Source organism: Tupaia chinensis, unplaced genomic scaffold (assembly GCF_000334495.1).
Source record: "Tupaia chinensis unplaced genomic scaffold, TupChi_1.0 Scaffold000521_1, whole genome shotgun sequence".
NCBI classification, from domain to species: Eukaryota; Metazoa; Chordata; class Mammalia; order Scandentia; family Tupaiidae; genus Tupaia; species Tupaia belangeri.
In genome coordinates this window covers 1015913-1030305 of record NW_006160034.1, presented here as the reverse complement: position 1 = coordinate 1030305, position 14393 = coordinate 1015913, and the positions used below count along the sequence as shown (strand labels likewise).

Sequence of the window (14393 nt, the reverse complement as noted above, 5' to 3'; positions counted from 1 at the left end):
TTTCTCACTTTTTTTCTCTATATATCTCTGTCTCTCTGTCTCTCTGGTGAGCACACATCCCCTGCAGCAAAAAACTTTAAAAAATACTAAAAAAAATTAGAACTCTAGGAACCAGCAGGTGGAGTAATAGTTGTGTCGTTGTACTACTTACTGCATAGTTGACCATAGTTTGAGTTCCGGACCAGGAGACCTAAAACTCATGCTAGGCACGTGTGAATGCATGCTCAAAATCCCTAGAGGAGAATGGAGGAGAAGGAATTGCAGAGTGGCCATCCCTTCTTGGGGTGGGGGGTGATTTCTCACTTTCTGTCTCTCTGTCTCTGTCTCTCTGATGAGCACATGTACCCTATAACAAAAATCTCTCCAAAAAAAATTAGAATTCTAGATTGTTGGGTGTCTCCTGATACCTGTGGATTGAGTAGAGAAATGAGAGGCAGAAGGATTCAGAGTGGTGCTACTGGGACAGGCAGTCTTGGATGGGGCCTTAACACGGTTTCACTTTTGTTTCTGCTGTCACAAAATTGTCTAATAAGCACTATCTTCTATTAATGAGATGGCAAAACCATCCCGCTTCCTCTCCTCTGCATCCTCCGTGAGGCCTGGGCCTCAGAGGACGCTTAACACAGAGTTCCAAGTAGCTGTGGTGGCTCACGTCACAGCCTATCTGCCGTCCTTTGGACCACCCTCTTAAATGACACTCACGGTGACACCAAGTGGAGCCCATCGGACTTGCACTGTGGTCACGTCAGACCTGTGTTTGCAAACACGGAAATACAGATGGAGTGAAAAGGAGAGAACAAGGCTGAGGGGAAGCTACCGTCGAGTCAACGGCACTGTACTAGAACCAGGCGGAAGGTGGCAATCGCCAGTCGCTGACCTTATGCAGAGCAGGAGCCAAGACCGGCACCAAGAAGCCATTGTAAATGTAGTTGACGAGTTGGTTGCGGATCAAGGGGTGAGCCACCTACGGGAGAAACGGGCAGTCATGAAAAAGACGAACAGCTCAACCTCTGGGTCTTCTTACAAGCCAAACATTCCTGAGTCTATGCCAAAGTTAAAAAGGAAGGGCCAGCAGGTGGCATGGTGGTTAAGGTGCTGTACTCTCACATGGCTGACAGTGGTTCAAGTCCCAAACCTGGCAGCTTGCTTTCTCACCCCCTCTTTCGCTCTTTCTCTGGTGAGCACATGTGCCTTATAACAAATTTTAAAATAATAATAAAATGAAGTAAATAGTAATTTTTAAAAAAAGGAAACCCAAATATGGGCATTTATCCCATGGTTAAAGACTAACTCAGACTTCACACTAATATGTAACTTTTTTTGGTAATGGCTTATTTAAATATAGACAGTTTAGCTAAAATTCATAGAAGTCAGAGTTTCCAGGTAAAAAGCTAGGAATTTTTAGGTAGAAGCTTGAAAGAAAGAAAAAGAGAGAGGAAGACAACAAATTGACTGAGAGTATATACAGATTCACAAATTAAAACTGACAAACTGGAAAGCAAAGTTTTTGCCTCCTACTTCTAAGTTCCATCTAACTTGTGACTAATAAGAAAAGAAAAAAGAATATAGCTGTCAATAATGGACAACTGAATACATTTACTTGCTAGAAGAAGGCATTTTCTCCATTTTGACAATGTATTTTCTTAGTCATGGGGGAAAAATCTTTTCATAAAAATAATGTTCAAAGGCAGAAAACGTTATAAAAGGTACAATATTTCCTATACTTGATTTTTCAAAATGTATTTAGCAATGATAACCCGTGACAAATACTTTTTATGACTAACCTTTGCAGCAGCACCCCTAAAGAAAATATCTTAGAAGTATTAGCTTGTCAGAAGAGGAATGACGTATTTCTGTGTTCTTCTATGTGAAAAAAGGCATCATGGCTTTTCTGATAACCCAAGATATGGAATCGATTACAAAATATACTATGAAATTGGGACCAGCAGATGGTATAATGGTTACATTGCTGGACTCCCACGTAACTGACCCCGGTTCAAGTTCCGGACCCGGCAGCTTAAACTCACGCCGGGTGCGTGTGCGTGCGTGCCCAAGATCCCGAGAGACTGGAGGAGAAGGAATTGCACCATGGCCATGCCCCCTGGGGGTGATTTCTCACATTCTGTTTCTATCCCTCTCTCTCTCTCTCTCTCTCTTTCTGTCCCTCTCTCTCTCTCTCTCTCTCTCTCTCTCTCTCTCTCTCTCTGTGTGTGTGTGTGTGTGTGTGTGTGTGTGTGTGTGTCTTTCCAGTGACTGCACACGCCCTGTAGCAAAAAACCTCTAAAAATAATAATAATAATATGAAATCTATCATTTCCCTGCTCTTAACCACACCCACTAGTTTTACATCTCTTTCTTAAACAGGTGGGGGTGGGGCCAGCAGATGGCAGGGTAGTTAAGGCACTGGATTCCCACATGACTGACCATGGTTTGAGTCCTGGACCCAGCAGCTTAAAAATCATGCTGGGCATATGTACATGCATGCCCAAAATCCAGAGAGAAGAATGGAGGAGAAAGGATTGTGGTGTGGCCATTCCCTTTGGATTGGGGGTGTGGGTACTGTCTCACTTTCCCCTCTCTGTCTCTTTCTGTCTCTTTCAGACAAGTGCAAGTACCCTATGGCAAAAACTTTAAAAAAAGAAAAAGAAGAGCGGGTGAAGCAGAGAGTGACACAGTAGTAAAATGTGACACTCACATGGGAAGGTTCCAGGTTTGTGTCTGGAACTGGGTGGGCCTGTTACCCAGAGCTGGCTGAGGCTGAGGCTGGATGAGGGCAGCAAAACCTACTGGAGATGTACTGTCTCTCTCTCTCTGTCTGTCTCTCTGTCTAAACTAAAAAAAGAATAAAGTCAAAGAGAGAGTAACTGATCTTTAAATTGCTGATACCCGCTCTCTGCAGGTACATTTGGGGAGGAGATTTTTTTTTTTTTTTTTTTTTTTTGGAGAGGTTTTTGCTATAGGGCGCATGCGCTCGCCAGACAGACAGAGAGAGACAGAGAGAGACAGAAAGCGAGAAATCACCCCTCAGGAGGAATGGCCACACCGCAATCCCTTCTCCTCCATTCTCCTCTTGGGATCTTGGACACGTACGTATACGTGCCCGGTGTGAGTTTAAGTCACCGGGTCCAGGACTCGAACCATGGATGACTACATGGGAGTCCAGCGACATAGCCATTACACTAACTGCTGGTCCCAGGGTTTCGTCTTTTTTATTTCACACATTTCTGCAAGACAATGTTGACAGAACACAATATCAACAGGAAAAAAAAAAACCATAAAAATGTAATCCATTTACCTTATATACAAATAAAACTTCCTTTGACTTAGCAATAAAAATGAGATAGAAACTAAAGTAATTTAGTTTGCTCCAGAAGCTATTTCTTTATTTGGGAGATAAACAGACGCTAACTAACATTTTTCACCCTATAATCACCATAAAGAAAACTTGATTTCTTAATAAATCCAATATTAAAGAAATATTTATGCTGTATAGAAGTAAAGCGTTTTGGATGAACACCTACCACATATCCCTAAGTATATGTAAAATTTGATTTTTATTAAAAACAGCAACAAGAAAAGTAAAGGTAAAAAAATCTAATCAAGAAGCCAAATATACAAGAGTTCAGTGGAGGTTTTTCTCCCCCAAGCAGGCCAATTTCAAAGCAAATTTAATTTGTGTTTCTAAGAAGATGCTTAACTTCTTCTAAATTCAATTGGGATAACAATATTCTTTATGTAGTATGCACCATTAAGCAAAATAAAGTGTTTTCCTTTGTAAACTCCCAAAAAGACCTTGAAGTAAAAGTGGTGTAATTTGGAGTACTTAGAAGACTAAAAATATCTATTTAATGAGTCAGGCACTGAACTTATTTTTTGATGTTTGAGTGGATAATCAAAACAGAATTAGCACTTTTTATAAAGAAGATAAAATCTACGCATTTTTGTCTCAATTAAAACTTCTCAAAAACCTACAAACTAACATTTTTCACTCACTCAAGGACATGCTTAAACTAGGCTTAAACTAGAGCATTGATACTGCATAAACAGCTCTTAAAAATTAAAAAAAGAAAAGAGAAACTCAATGCTCTACGCTGACTCTGCAGTGCCGCGTTCTGCATGGCACCGTGCTGCACGGCGGCCCAGGCGTGCCCTCGGCCCCGGCCATGCCCAGCCCCGGTCTGCCCTCAGCCCCGGCCTGCCATGCCCCGGCCTGCCCTCGTACCTGGATGACGGCATTGCAGAACTCCAGGGAGTTCATGAACTGGACGAGGGACGGCAGCAGCAGCCAGTCGTCCTTCAGGAGGCAGTGCCACTCCTCGCCTTTCTCCTCGAGCTTCGTGGGCAGCGAAGAGTAGAGCCCGCTGAGCCCCGTGGCAAGCACCTGTGTATGGGAAGAAACGTGTAAGGGGAGGGGGCAGATGGCATAGCAGTTAACGTTGCTGGGCTCCCACATGGCCAGCCACAGTACAAGTCCCAGATCGGGTGACTTGAAAATCACACTGGGCGCGTGTGTGTGCGTGCCCAAGATGCCAGGAGGAGAAAAGATTGCAGCATGGCCAAGCGCTCTGGGAGGTGATTTCTCACTTTCCCTCTCACTGTCTTGGTCTCTCTCTCTCCAGCCAGCACACACACCTTAAGGTTAAAACCTCAAAAGAAAGAAAGAGAGAGAGAGAGAGAAAGGAAGGAAGGAAGGAAGGAAGGAAGGAAGGAAGGAAGGGAGGAAGGGAGGGAGGGAGGGAGGGAGGGAGGGAGGGAGGGGGGAGGGGACGATGGGGAGAGAAAGAGAGAGAGAGGGAGAAGAAGAAAGAAAGAAAGAAAGAAAGAAAGAAAGAAAGAAAGAAAGAAAGAAAGAAAGAAAGAAAGAAAGAAAGAAAGAAAGAAAGAAAGAAAGAGAAAGAAAGAGAACTTCTCCAAAGTCCTCCACCTGCTACTAACAGCTCACAGACAATGTGGGTGCTCCTGGTCCAGAGGCGGAACTTCAAGGAGCGACACATTAAAGGGCACCAGCCGGCTGAGAAGGACTCACAGGTGGAGACGGAGGGAAGGACGACTCCAGGGGAGGGGACGGCAGAGCTGGGGCACCTGGGCAGATGGATGTGGGTAGCAGGTGCTTGGTCCTTACATGCTGGTCACTACTGGACTGGGCTGGGAGAATCAAGGGCTACATCCTGAGATAAATAAGTTATGAGTCCTGCCCCGGAAAGTTCTGGAGAGGGGCAAGCTCACAGGCCACATGTCACAGTGCAACATGGCAAGTGCAGATATGGAGAAGGCATATCCCCCATCCACAGGAGGAAGCTCTGGATCGAGGTGGTCCGGGACAGGAGGTAGCACAGGCAGAAATCAAGAGAAGCTTTTTGAGAAAGATTCCTGGAAATTCCTTTCACATCTAAGGCCATGCCTGACACTCGCACTGTTAGAGTTTACAGAACACATTTTTAAATAGTATTGTTGCAGAAAAACAGATGCTGAAGGATGAAAGAGCAGCACTCTGGAGAGAAAGAAAGGAGAACTCTATTAATCCGCTAGCGGGCACGGAGGAGTTACCACTGTGAATCTCCGTCCCCCACCCCCCGTGAGGGTCAAGCACAGTCTTTTATGGGTGAATTGGGGAGGGGCAGTTTCAGCAGGCGTGGAGTGTCCTATGAGGAAGGGCCTCAGTGTCTGCCCTAACACAGAGCTGGCAGAGAAGCAGGGAATCAAGGCCTCAGACAGCTCAGGGAGGGGCAGCGAACTCTCGGGGAACCAGAAGGCCTAGGCAGCTAGCAGCTTCTCTCCTTCTTTTTCTGTCAGAGGGTGAATGTGCGTGCCAGAGACGGAGAGAGAAAGCGCTCTCCCACGGGGTGTGGTCACGCCACAATTCTTTCTCCTGTACCTTCTCCTTCCCACCAGGATTTGGGCACTTAAGTGCTCCTGCATGGTTTTCAAGCCACCAAGGCCAGGATTTAAATCGCAGTCAGGGGCGAGCAGGTGGTGTGGTGGTTAAGGCGCTAGACTCCCACATGGCCAACCAACGTTCAAGTCTCACACCTGGCGGCTTGCTTTCTCTCTCTCTCTCTCTTTCTCTCTCTCTCTCTCGTTCTCTGGTGAGCATACATGCCCTGTAGAAAATTTAAATAATAATGATAATAAATAAATAAATCACAGCCAGCCATATGGGAATCTGGCTCCCGAACCATTAGGCTAAAGGGCCAGCCCCAGATGAACTTTTCAATCCTATCAAGAGATTATGGGGGAACCAGCAGTTAGCGTAATGACTATGTTGCTGGATTCCCACGTAGTCGACCGCGGTTTGCATCCTGGACCCGGTGGCTTAGAACTCACGCCGGGCGCGTGTGCGTGTGTGCCCAAGATCCCGAGAGGAGAATGGAGGAGAAGGGATTGCGACGATCAACCCTGGGGGGGTGATTTCTCGCTTTCTGTCTCTCTGTCTCTCTCTGTCTGTCTGGCGAGCGCATGAGCCCTACAGCGAAAAAAAAAAAAAGAGAGAGATTATGTACATTTCTATTTTCTAGTCATCTTCATTCACACATTTATTCAGCCCTTTGTTCAAAAGAATGCTGAGTGGGGCCAACAGGTGACATGGTGACCAAGGTGCTGGATTCCCACATGGCCAACCACGGTTCAAGCCCTGGACCCAGAGGCTTGAAAAATCACACCCAGGCGCATGTGCGTGCGTGCCCAAAATCCTAAGAGGAGAATGGAGGAGAAGGGACTGCAGCATGGCCATCCCCTTTCTCACTTTTCCTCTCACTCTGTCTCTGTCTCTGTCTCTCTGACGAGTGCGTGCACCCTATGGCAAAAACCTACAAAATAAAAATAAATAGAATGCCAAGCACCTCCTTCAGAGCACGCACCAGGTTGAAGGCGGGAAGTACAGAGAAAAGGACATTGCCTTGTGCCTCTTCTTCAGAATCAGGGCCTCTGTGACACCACAGGAAAACGTCCCCTCTGTGTCGTGTTTAACTCCTCCCTAACATACCTAAACCAATCGCCCTGCTTCCAGTCTCGACCGTGACCCCAGTGACTTGCCTGTTACAAGTTAGAAACCTCTGGCAAAAGAGAACAGAGACCACGAGTTCTCCTTGAAGAGAAATCTAATCTCGATGCCACATTTTTAAAATCAATTACATTTGCTAACTCATGCTAAATTAACCACAGAACAAAGGCTTTAATTCTGCCGACTCCGGATTTCTCAACCACTTTGAGGCTTTGAAGAGGAATTCATAAAGACAGGCTTAATTTGTCTGACTAAAAAGCTGGGAATAACTATTCAGTAGATCAATATAATTACAGCAACATTAATTTTCAAATTACATACATCAGTGACAGTAATTAAAAATAACACATACCTCGTATTCGCTTTTTAAAATGACTATTCAGAAAAGGACACGGCTAAGATGCGGACAGAGCTGCCCCGACAGGAGGGCGGCCCGGATGGAGGGTACCCCCTGTGCGCAGGGCACGTCTGTGGAAAGATGCTGCCCATGTGGAGGGACACGGCCTGAACAGGACACTCCCTGTACAGAGGGACAACGCCTGTGTGGGAGGACACGGCCTGAACAGGACACTCCCTGTACGGAGGGACAATGCCCGTGTGGAGGGACATGGCCACTACCTGTCCAGAAGGACACACTCCGTATGCAGAAGGGAAGGACAGAGGGACACCACCTACACAGGAAGTCCTGCCGCGCTCCTGCCCCTACAGAGTGGGGCTTGGCCATGTCTGTTCTCGTCCCCAGGACGGCAGACATGAGAGAAGCTCCCCGTGACACGGGGTACACAGTCCGAAGGACACGAGCCCCAGTCTGCAGTGCAGTCGGCATCCTCGTTCCCAAGGCCACGCTCGGAGCCCAGACGCCTTCGCCCCGGCCACACGCAGTCCCGGCGCACGGACTGCGGCCAGGCACACGCCAGGCTGGTGTGGGGAAAGAGGTGAATGCGGCAGACCAGGTGAGAGGCAGAGGGGAGCAATAAACCATGAAGTGCAGGCCGGGGGCAGCCCATGCAGGAACACAGAGCTCATGCACCCTTACAGGAAGGTCACGGGTTCGCATCCCGGGGGCTCACTGTGCATGGTGGGAGCAGGTGTGTGCCCATGACCCAGCTGGCTGAGGCTGGCATGGATCGCCGCATCCAGACCTTGCGAGGGTGTGTTTCTCTCTCCCTTTCCCTCCCTCCCTCTCTCTCTCTTTCTCTCTCTCTCTCGGAAGAAATAAAGAAACTTTAAAAATAAAACGACCTCAAAACTAATAAATGCAAGCAGGACAACTGTTACCTAAAGAGACACAGGGAGCGCTGCGGGGACAAGATGAGGGAAAAGCAAACCGGTAAGTAATTTTTCTAAGTTCAAGAGATTAATAGCTCAACCTGTTAACGTTCAGATTTCCTTTTTTAACTTAAAAATGAATTATAAAAAAGTACATACTTGTGTGTATTTGACGGCTAATAGAAATGCTCTTATTTTAGCCTTTGATACTGATAATTGTCAACATTATGTATATTTCCAATACATTAAGTATTAACCCAATATTCACCATTTATCTTCTCCGAAGACTCTCCTTAAGAAAAATAAAAATTAAATCATTTAAAATTTTAAAAAACTAAACACCATAAAACTATATGGATAACAACAGACAGGAAAGCACGCAACCAGGGCCCAGCAGGTGGAATGGTGGTTAAGGCGGTGGAGTCTCACATGGCCGACCACAGCTCGAGTCCCGGACCTGGTGGCTTGCTTTCTCACTTTCTTTCTCTCTCTTTCTCTCTCTGTCTCTCTCTTGTCAAATTAAATAATAATAAATAAAATTAAATAAATAATTCTTTAAAAATATGTGTGTGTATGTGTATGTATATGTATGTAGGTAGGTATGAGTGTATGTATAAAAAGCAAATAACCAGGGCCAACTGGTGGCATAGTGGTTAAAGTGACTGGATCCCAAATAACCAGCTGCGTGATTCAAGTCCAGGACCCGCCAGTTTGAAAAAGCACATGTGCATCTCTCCCCAAAAGAACTGTTGTGTGGCTATCTTTTCTCATTTCTCCCTCTCTCTGTCTCTCTCTGGCAAGCACACATGCCCTGTAGCAACAGCAACAACAAAAAAGTGTTAGAAATGTTTAAAAACAAACAACGAATATCCTCCTGACAACAGCACGGCATTTGCTGAGACCACGAATTTTAGTATCAGACTAACACGGTTTTGAAGCAAACTCTGCCATGGACAGACAGTTCCAGTTCTCTACGCTTCCGTTTCTTCACTGAGCTGCTACAAGGATTTAAGAAGACAGGGCCTGTAACAAGATGAGCATTAAACCCTGATGGTTTACACAACGCCATGTTTCCAAGGGAGGCAAGAACGATGACACACACCGTCAAATAACGTCGGTCTTTCACTCCAAACATCAAACGGTATCTGGTTAATTTCAGCAAAAACGAAGATTTTTCGCAGATGGCTTTAGTCTGAAGCTTGCAGCTAAACACCTGGTGGGAGTCATTTACTACAACTTGCCAAAATTAAATGCCTCATCAATTCTGGATATGGGATAAATAACTTCCTACCAGCGGCTGCGTACCTAAAGGTCGCTTGTTTTCATTTGCATGTCTTGAGTTAGGTAAATGTCATTTTCTTGTTGCCAATATGCAACAAATGGCGTGGGCTTAACCATCAATATGTGGTTAACCAAAACCAAAACAAAGAAATCCAAAGAGGCGAGCGGGTCATTCAGTCCCCATCTGTTGGCACCAAAGCATTCCCCAGGAGGATCCCTGTTCTCCTTTTTGTGGGAAAGCAGGTCTTGAGATAAGAGGCAGAAGGACCAGCCAGCTTGTCCTATCAACCACTGCCATCAAAAGTTTCCAGAAGTTGGACCAGCAGTTGGCGTAATGACTATGTCGCTGAACTCCCATGTAGTCGACCGCAGTTCAAGTCCCGGACCCAGCGGCTTAAACTCACGCCAGGCATGTGTGCGTGTGTGCCCAAGATCCCGAGAGGAGAACGGAGTAGAAGGGATTGCGGCATGGCCATCCCCACCGGGGGGTGATTTCTCACTTTCTATCTCTCTGTCTCTCTCTGTCTTTCTGTTGAGTGCACGCACCCTATAGCAAAAACCTCTCCAAAAAAAAAAAAAAGTTTCCAGAAGTGGCCCTCGTTTCTGAGAGAGTCATTACTCTTCCACAGCCTGACGCTAACGCGCTCTGACAATCCTACTAATTAGAGAAAGCTTTTTGTCAATTGTGGTCCTTGGCTGGATGGTTAACAGAGTATGCTTTTATCTTCAACATAAAGAGGACTCCTTTGTTTAATTACGTTGTCAGATGTAATTATAGAAAACTGGGTACAAATGAGATTATGGGATCTATCCTGCGGGGCGACTTAACACAAGGAAGCTCGCGTTCCGTTCTGGCAAATAGGTCAGCGGGAGGGACGGCGTTCCCTCCGACGTTAACGAACTGTACAGTGTTTTAAAATAGGGTTTTATAAAAGCAATTATTCAGTCAAATCTGCTTGGAACGCAGGAAGTGGAAATCTAAACGTGAAAAACACGCTCCATGCTTGTCCTGATACACCGACATGTTTAAACTATGAACAATTTGAAACATCCAAAGCATAACAGGAGGGACCAGTAGATGGCGGAATGATTACGTTGTTGGACTCCCATGTAGGCAACTGTGGTTTGAGTCCCGGACTCGGGGGCTTAAAACTCACTCTGGGCGTGTGTGCATGTGTGCTCAAAATCTCAAGAGGAGAATGAAGGAGAGGGGATTATGGCATGGCCATCCTCCCAGGAGGTGATTTCTTGCTTCTGTCTGTCTCTCCAGTAAGCACATTCACCCTATAGCAAAAATCTCTCTTAAAAAAATGATAACAGGATAGAAACCCACTACCAAGACTTAGCCGATTTTAATACTCTGCCTTAATTGCCTCTGAGAACTTTCTATTTATTTGCCAGACAGACAGAGAGAGACAGAGAGACAGAAAGCGAGAAATCACCCCCCAGGGGTGATGGTCACGCCGCAATCCCTTCTCCTCCATTCTCCTCTCGGGATCTTGGGCACGCACGCACACACGCCTGGCGTGAGTTTTAAGATACAGGTCAAGTATCCCTTATCTGGAACAGTTGAAGAAGAGAAGTGTTGCAGATTTTAATTTTTTTTTTCAGATTTTGTAATATCTACATATTCATAATGAGAAATTATGGGGATGGGATCCAAACCTAAGCAGGAAATTTATTTATGTTTCATAGACACTCTATACACAGGGCCTGAAGGTACTTTTGACCAATATTTTTGTAATGTGGCATTTTGACTGTGACCCATTTGTTACATAAGGTCAGGTTGGAATTAATTTTTTCTTTTTTTTTAAGTTTTTGCTATAGGGTATGTTCATTCACTGGAGAGAGACAGAGAGAGAAAGGGAGAGGGAAAGTAAGAAATCGCCCCCTTGCGGGGATGGCCATGCTGCATTCCTTCTCCACTCCCCTCTCAGGATTTTGGGCATGTACACACACAGGCCTGGTATGTCCTTTAAGCCACCAGGTCCAGGTCTTGAACTGCAGTCAACCATGTGGGATCTAGTGCCTTAACCACCACAGAATCTTCTGGCCCAACATCAGGTTGGAATTTTCTGCTTATGATATTATGTTAGCCTTCAAAAAATTACAGATTTTGGAGGATTTCAGATTTCAGATTTCAGATTTTCAGATTAGGGACGTTCACCACATACCTTATGACTGTGTTGCTTTTAGGTTTTCATCATAGGGTGCGTATGCTCATCAAAAAGAGACAGAGAGAGAAAGGGGGAAATCACCCCCTGGAAGGATGGCCACACTCCAGTCCCTTTTCTTGGGATTTTGGGCATGCACCTACATGTGCCCGGCATGATTTTCAAGTCAAAGAGTCTGGGACTCAAACCATAGTCAGCCATGTTGGAGTCCAGCACCTTAACCGCCACGCCACCTACCGGTCCCCTAAATGGTTATTTTCTAAATGTCCTTTTGCATATTGATCAGTGAGCCACTTGAATATTTTGATGATGTGTTACAATACCTGCTCTCCTTTAATAGAGGAACTAACCAAAACAATTTTAAAAAGCTAAAATCCAAACCTCACAATACCTTTTCTTAAGACCATTTTTAAGAGCAGTTTAAGGTTTGGGGGGGAGCAGAGAGTGTAGCAATTACGTCGCTGGACTCCCGTGTGGCTCACTGACTGCAGTTTGAATCCTGGACCCGATGGCTTGAAACTCAAGCTGGGTGTGTCCGTGCAGCCAAGATCCCAGGAAGAGAATGAAGGAGAAGGGACTGCGGTGGGGCCATCCTCCCCAGGGGGTGATTTCTCACTTTCTCTCTCACTGTTTCTGTCTCTCTCTCCAGCGAGTGCACACACCCTAAGGCAAAAATCTCTTAAAAGAAAAAGAGCACTTCAAGGTTCACAATAAAACTGAGAGGACAATATGGAGCTCTCCCATACACACCCTGCACCCACACACGCACGGCACCCCGTTGTCATCCCACCAGAGTGGCGCTTTTCTTATCACTGATGCATGACACTGACACAGTATCACCCAAGGCCCATAGGTTACATTAGGGTACACAGAGCATTTTCACTGCTCCCCGAGAAAACCCTCTGTGCTTTACCTACTACCTATCCCCCTAGCCCGAACAATCCTTGGGGAAAACGGGCCCTTTTACTGTCCCCATAGTTTGGGTTTTTGCAGAACATAAAATGGTTGGAATCATATAGTTCATAGTACGTTCAGATTTGCTCTTTCATTTAGTAATATGCATTTAAGGTTCCTCCACGTCTTTTTGTGCATTAACAGCACGCTTCTTTTTGGCTAAATTGTATCCCACTGACTGGATACACCACAGTGCATTTGCCCATTCACTTGCTGAAGCACATCTTCATGGCTTCAAAGTTTTTAGCAATTATGAATAAAGGTGCTGCTAATATCCATGTGCAAGTTTTTGTACACACGTAGGTTTTCAATTTGGGGGGGGGTTGCAAATACCAAGAAGTGCAATTGCTAGGTCATATGGTTAAGAGTGTGTTTTTTTGGGGAAGAAATTGCTAAACTGCCTTTCATTTTGCAACTCCCTAGCAATGAATGAGCGTTCCTGTTGCTCTACATCTTTGCCAATATTTGGTGTGTCGGTGTGGCCCCTGTACACTAAATCCCACTTGAACCCCTCCCTGCAAACCCAGATTCCTACAACCACCAAAAAGATTCCACATACGTTTCTTTTTTATTTTTTTTTTTAAGGTTTTTCCTATAGAGCGCATGCACTCACCAGAAAGAGAGACAGAAAGCGAGAAATCACCCCCCAGGGGGGATGGCCATGCTGCAATCCCTTCTCCTCCGTTCTCCTCTCGGGATCTTGGGCATGCACGCACACGTGCCCGGTGTGAGTTTAAGCCACTGGGTCCAGGACTCGAACTGCAGTCAACTACATGAGAGTCCAGCAACATAGCCATTATGCTAACTGCTGGTCCCGACCCTACATACATTTCTAAATGCCCTCAGGTGGTATACTACCCTGATCAAAAACTACCCATATCATGTTAATTAGCAATGAATCTAACCTATGATGGCAACTTGCCTGGTCTGGTTCACCGAAGCTAAGGATCTCATACACCAGGAGTATCAGACACAGTTAAGGTGAGACAGTTTATAAAGATTAGCAGAAAAGAACAGACAATGGAAATAAAATGGAAACTCACTGAGCTGAGAAAGCCCAAATAGCCACTGCCCCAATATAACCTAACAAACCAGAAAAAGACATAACGCTGCAAATCTTTCATTAAGTGCCCCTTCCAAAGACGGAACTAACTCCAAAAACAATCAGAGTCCTGAAGCATCTTAGGCGCCTCAGACCACTCCCAACATGGTCCAACCCGGGATCTGCGACTGGGACTAGGGCCACTCCAATACCCGCAAAGAAACTAAGATGCGGAGACTGTTATGGTATTCCTTGTGAACCTGCAACTGCAAATAGGTATTTATTTACTTTTTAAATAAGAGAAATGCTTCAGACCTACAATGGATGGTGATTATCTTGCTGAAAAACAAATTCATTGGAGAAACCAGCTGGGGTCTTCACACCTGCCATGATTCACTGGAGCAAAATCAACCTGAAAAACTAAGACTTTAGGAAGTATAAGCTTCACCAGTCTCTTGAGATATACTCTTAGAAAAAAAAAAGCTAAAATTGTTCTCAATGCAATGAAAATGAACCAAGCAATGGGAATACATCTATTTGATAGTATGCCCTATTGGTTTATTTTGAGCTGACACTGCTAAGTTGAAGACTCTAGACTTAGATTCCTCTGCTCCCTGAAAATGATTTCTTCTAAGTATCTTTTTTTTTTTTTTTTTTTTTTTTTTTTTTGGGG

The 14393-nt window shown here is 45.3% G+C and overlaps 1 protein-coding gene across 1 annotated transcript in view; it reads right to left on the bottom strand.

The window, feature by feature from the left end:
• The window catches only part of FHIP1A (FHF complex subunit HOOK interacting protein 1A), a 205138-nt gene that overhangs the window by 76207 nt on the left and 114538 nt on the right, over window positions 1–14393 (bottom strand). Inside the window, 2 exon segments of the mRNA XM_014591001.2 lie at window positions 878–964; window positions 4223–4381. Of these exon segments, the coding sequence (XP_014446487.1) occupies window positions 878–964; window positions 4223–4381 (246 nt within the window).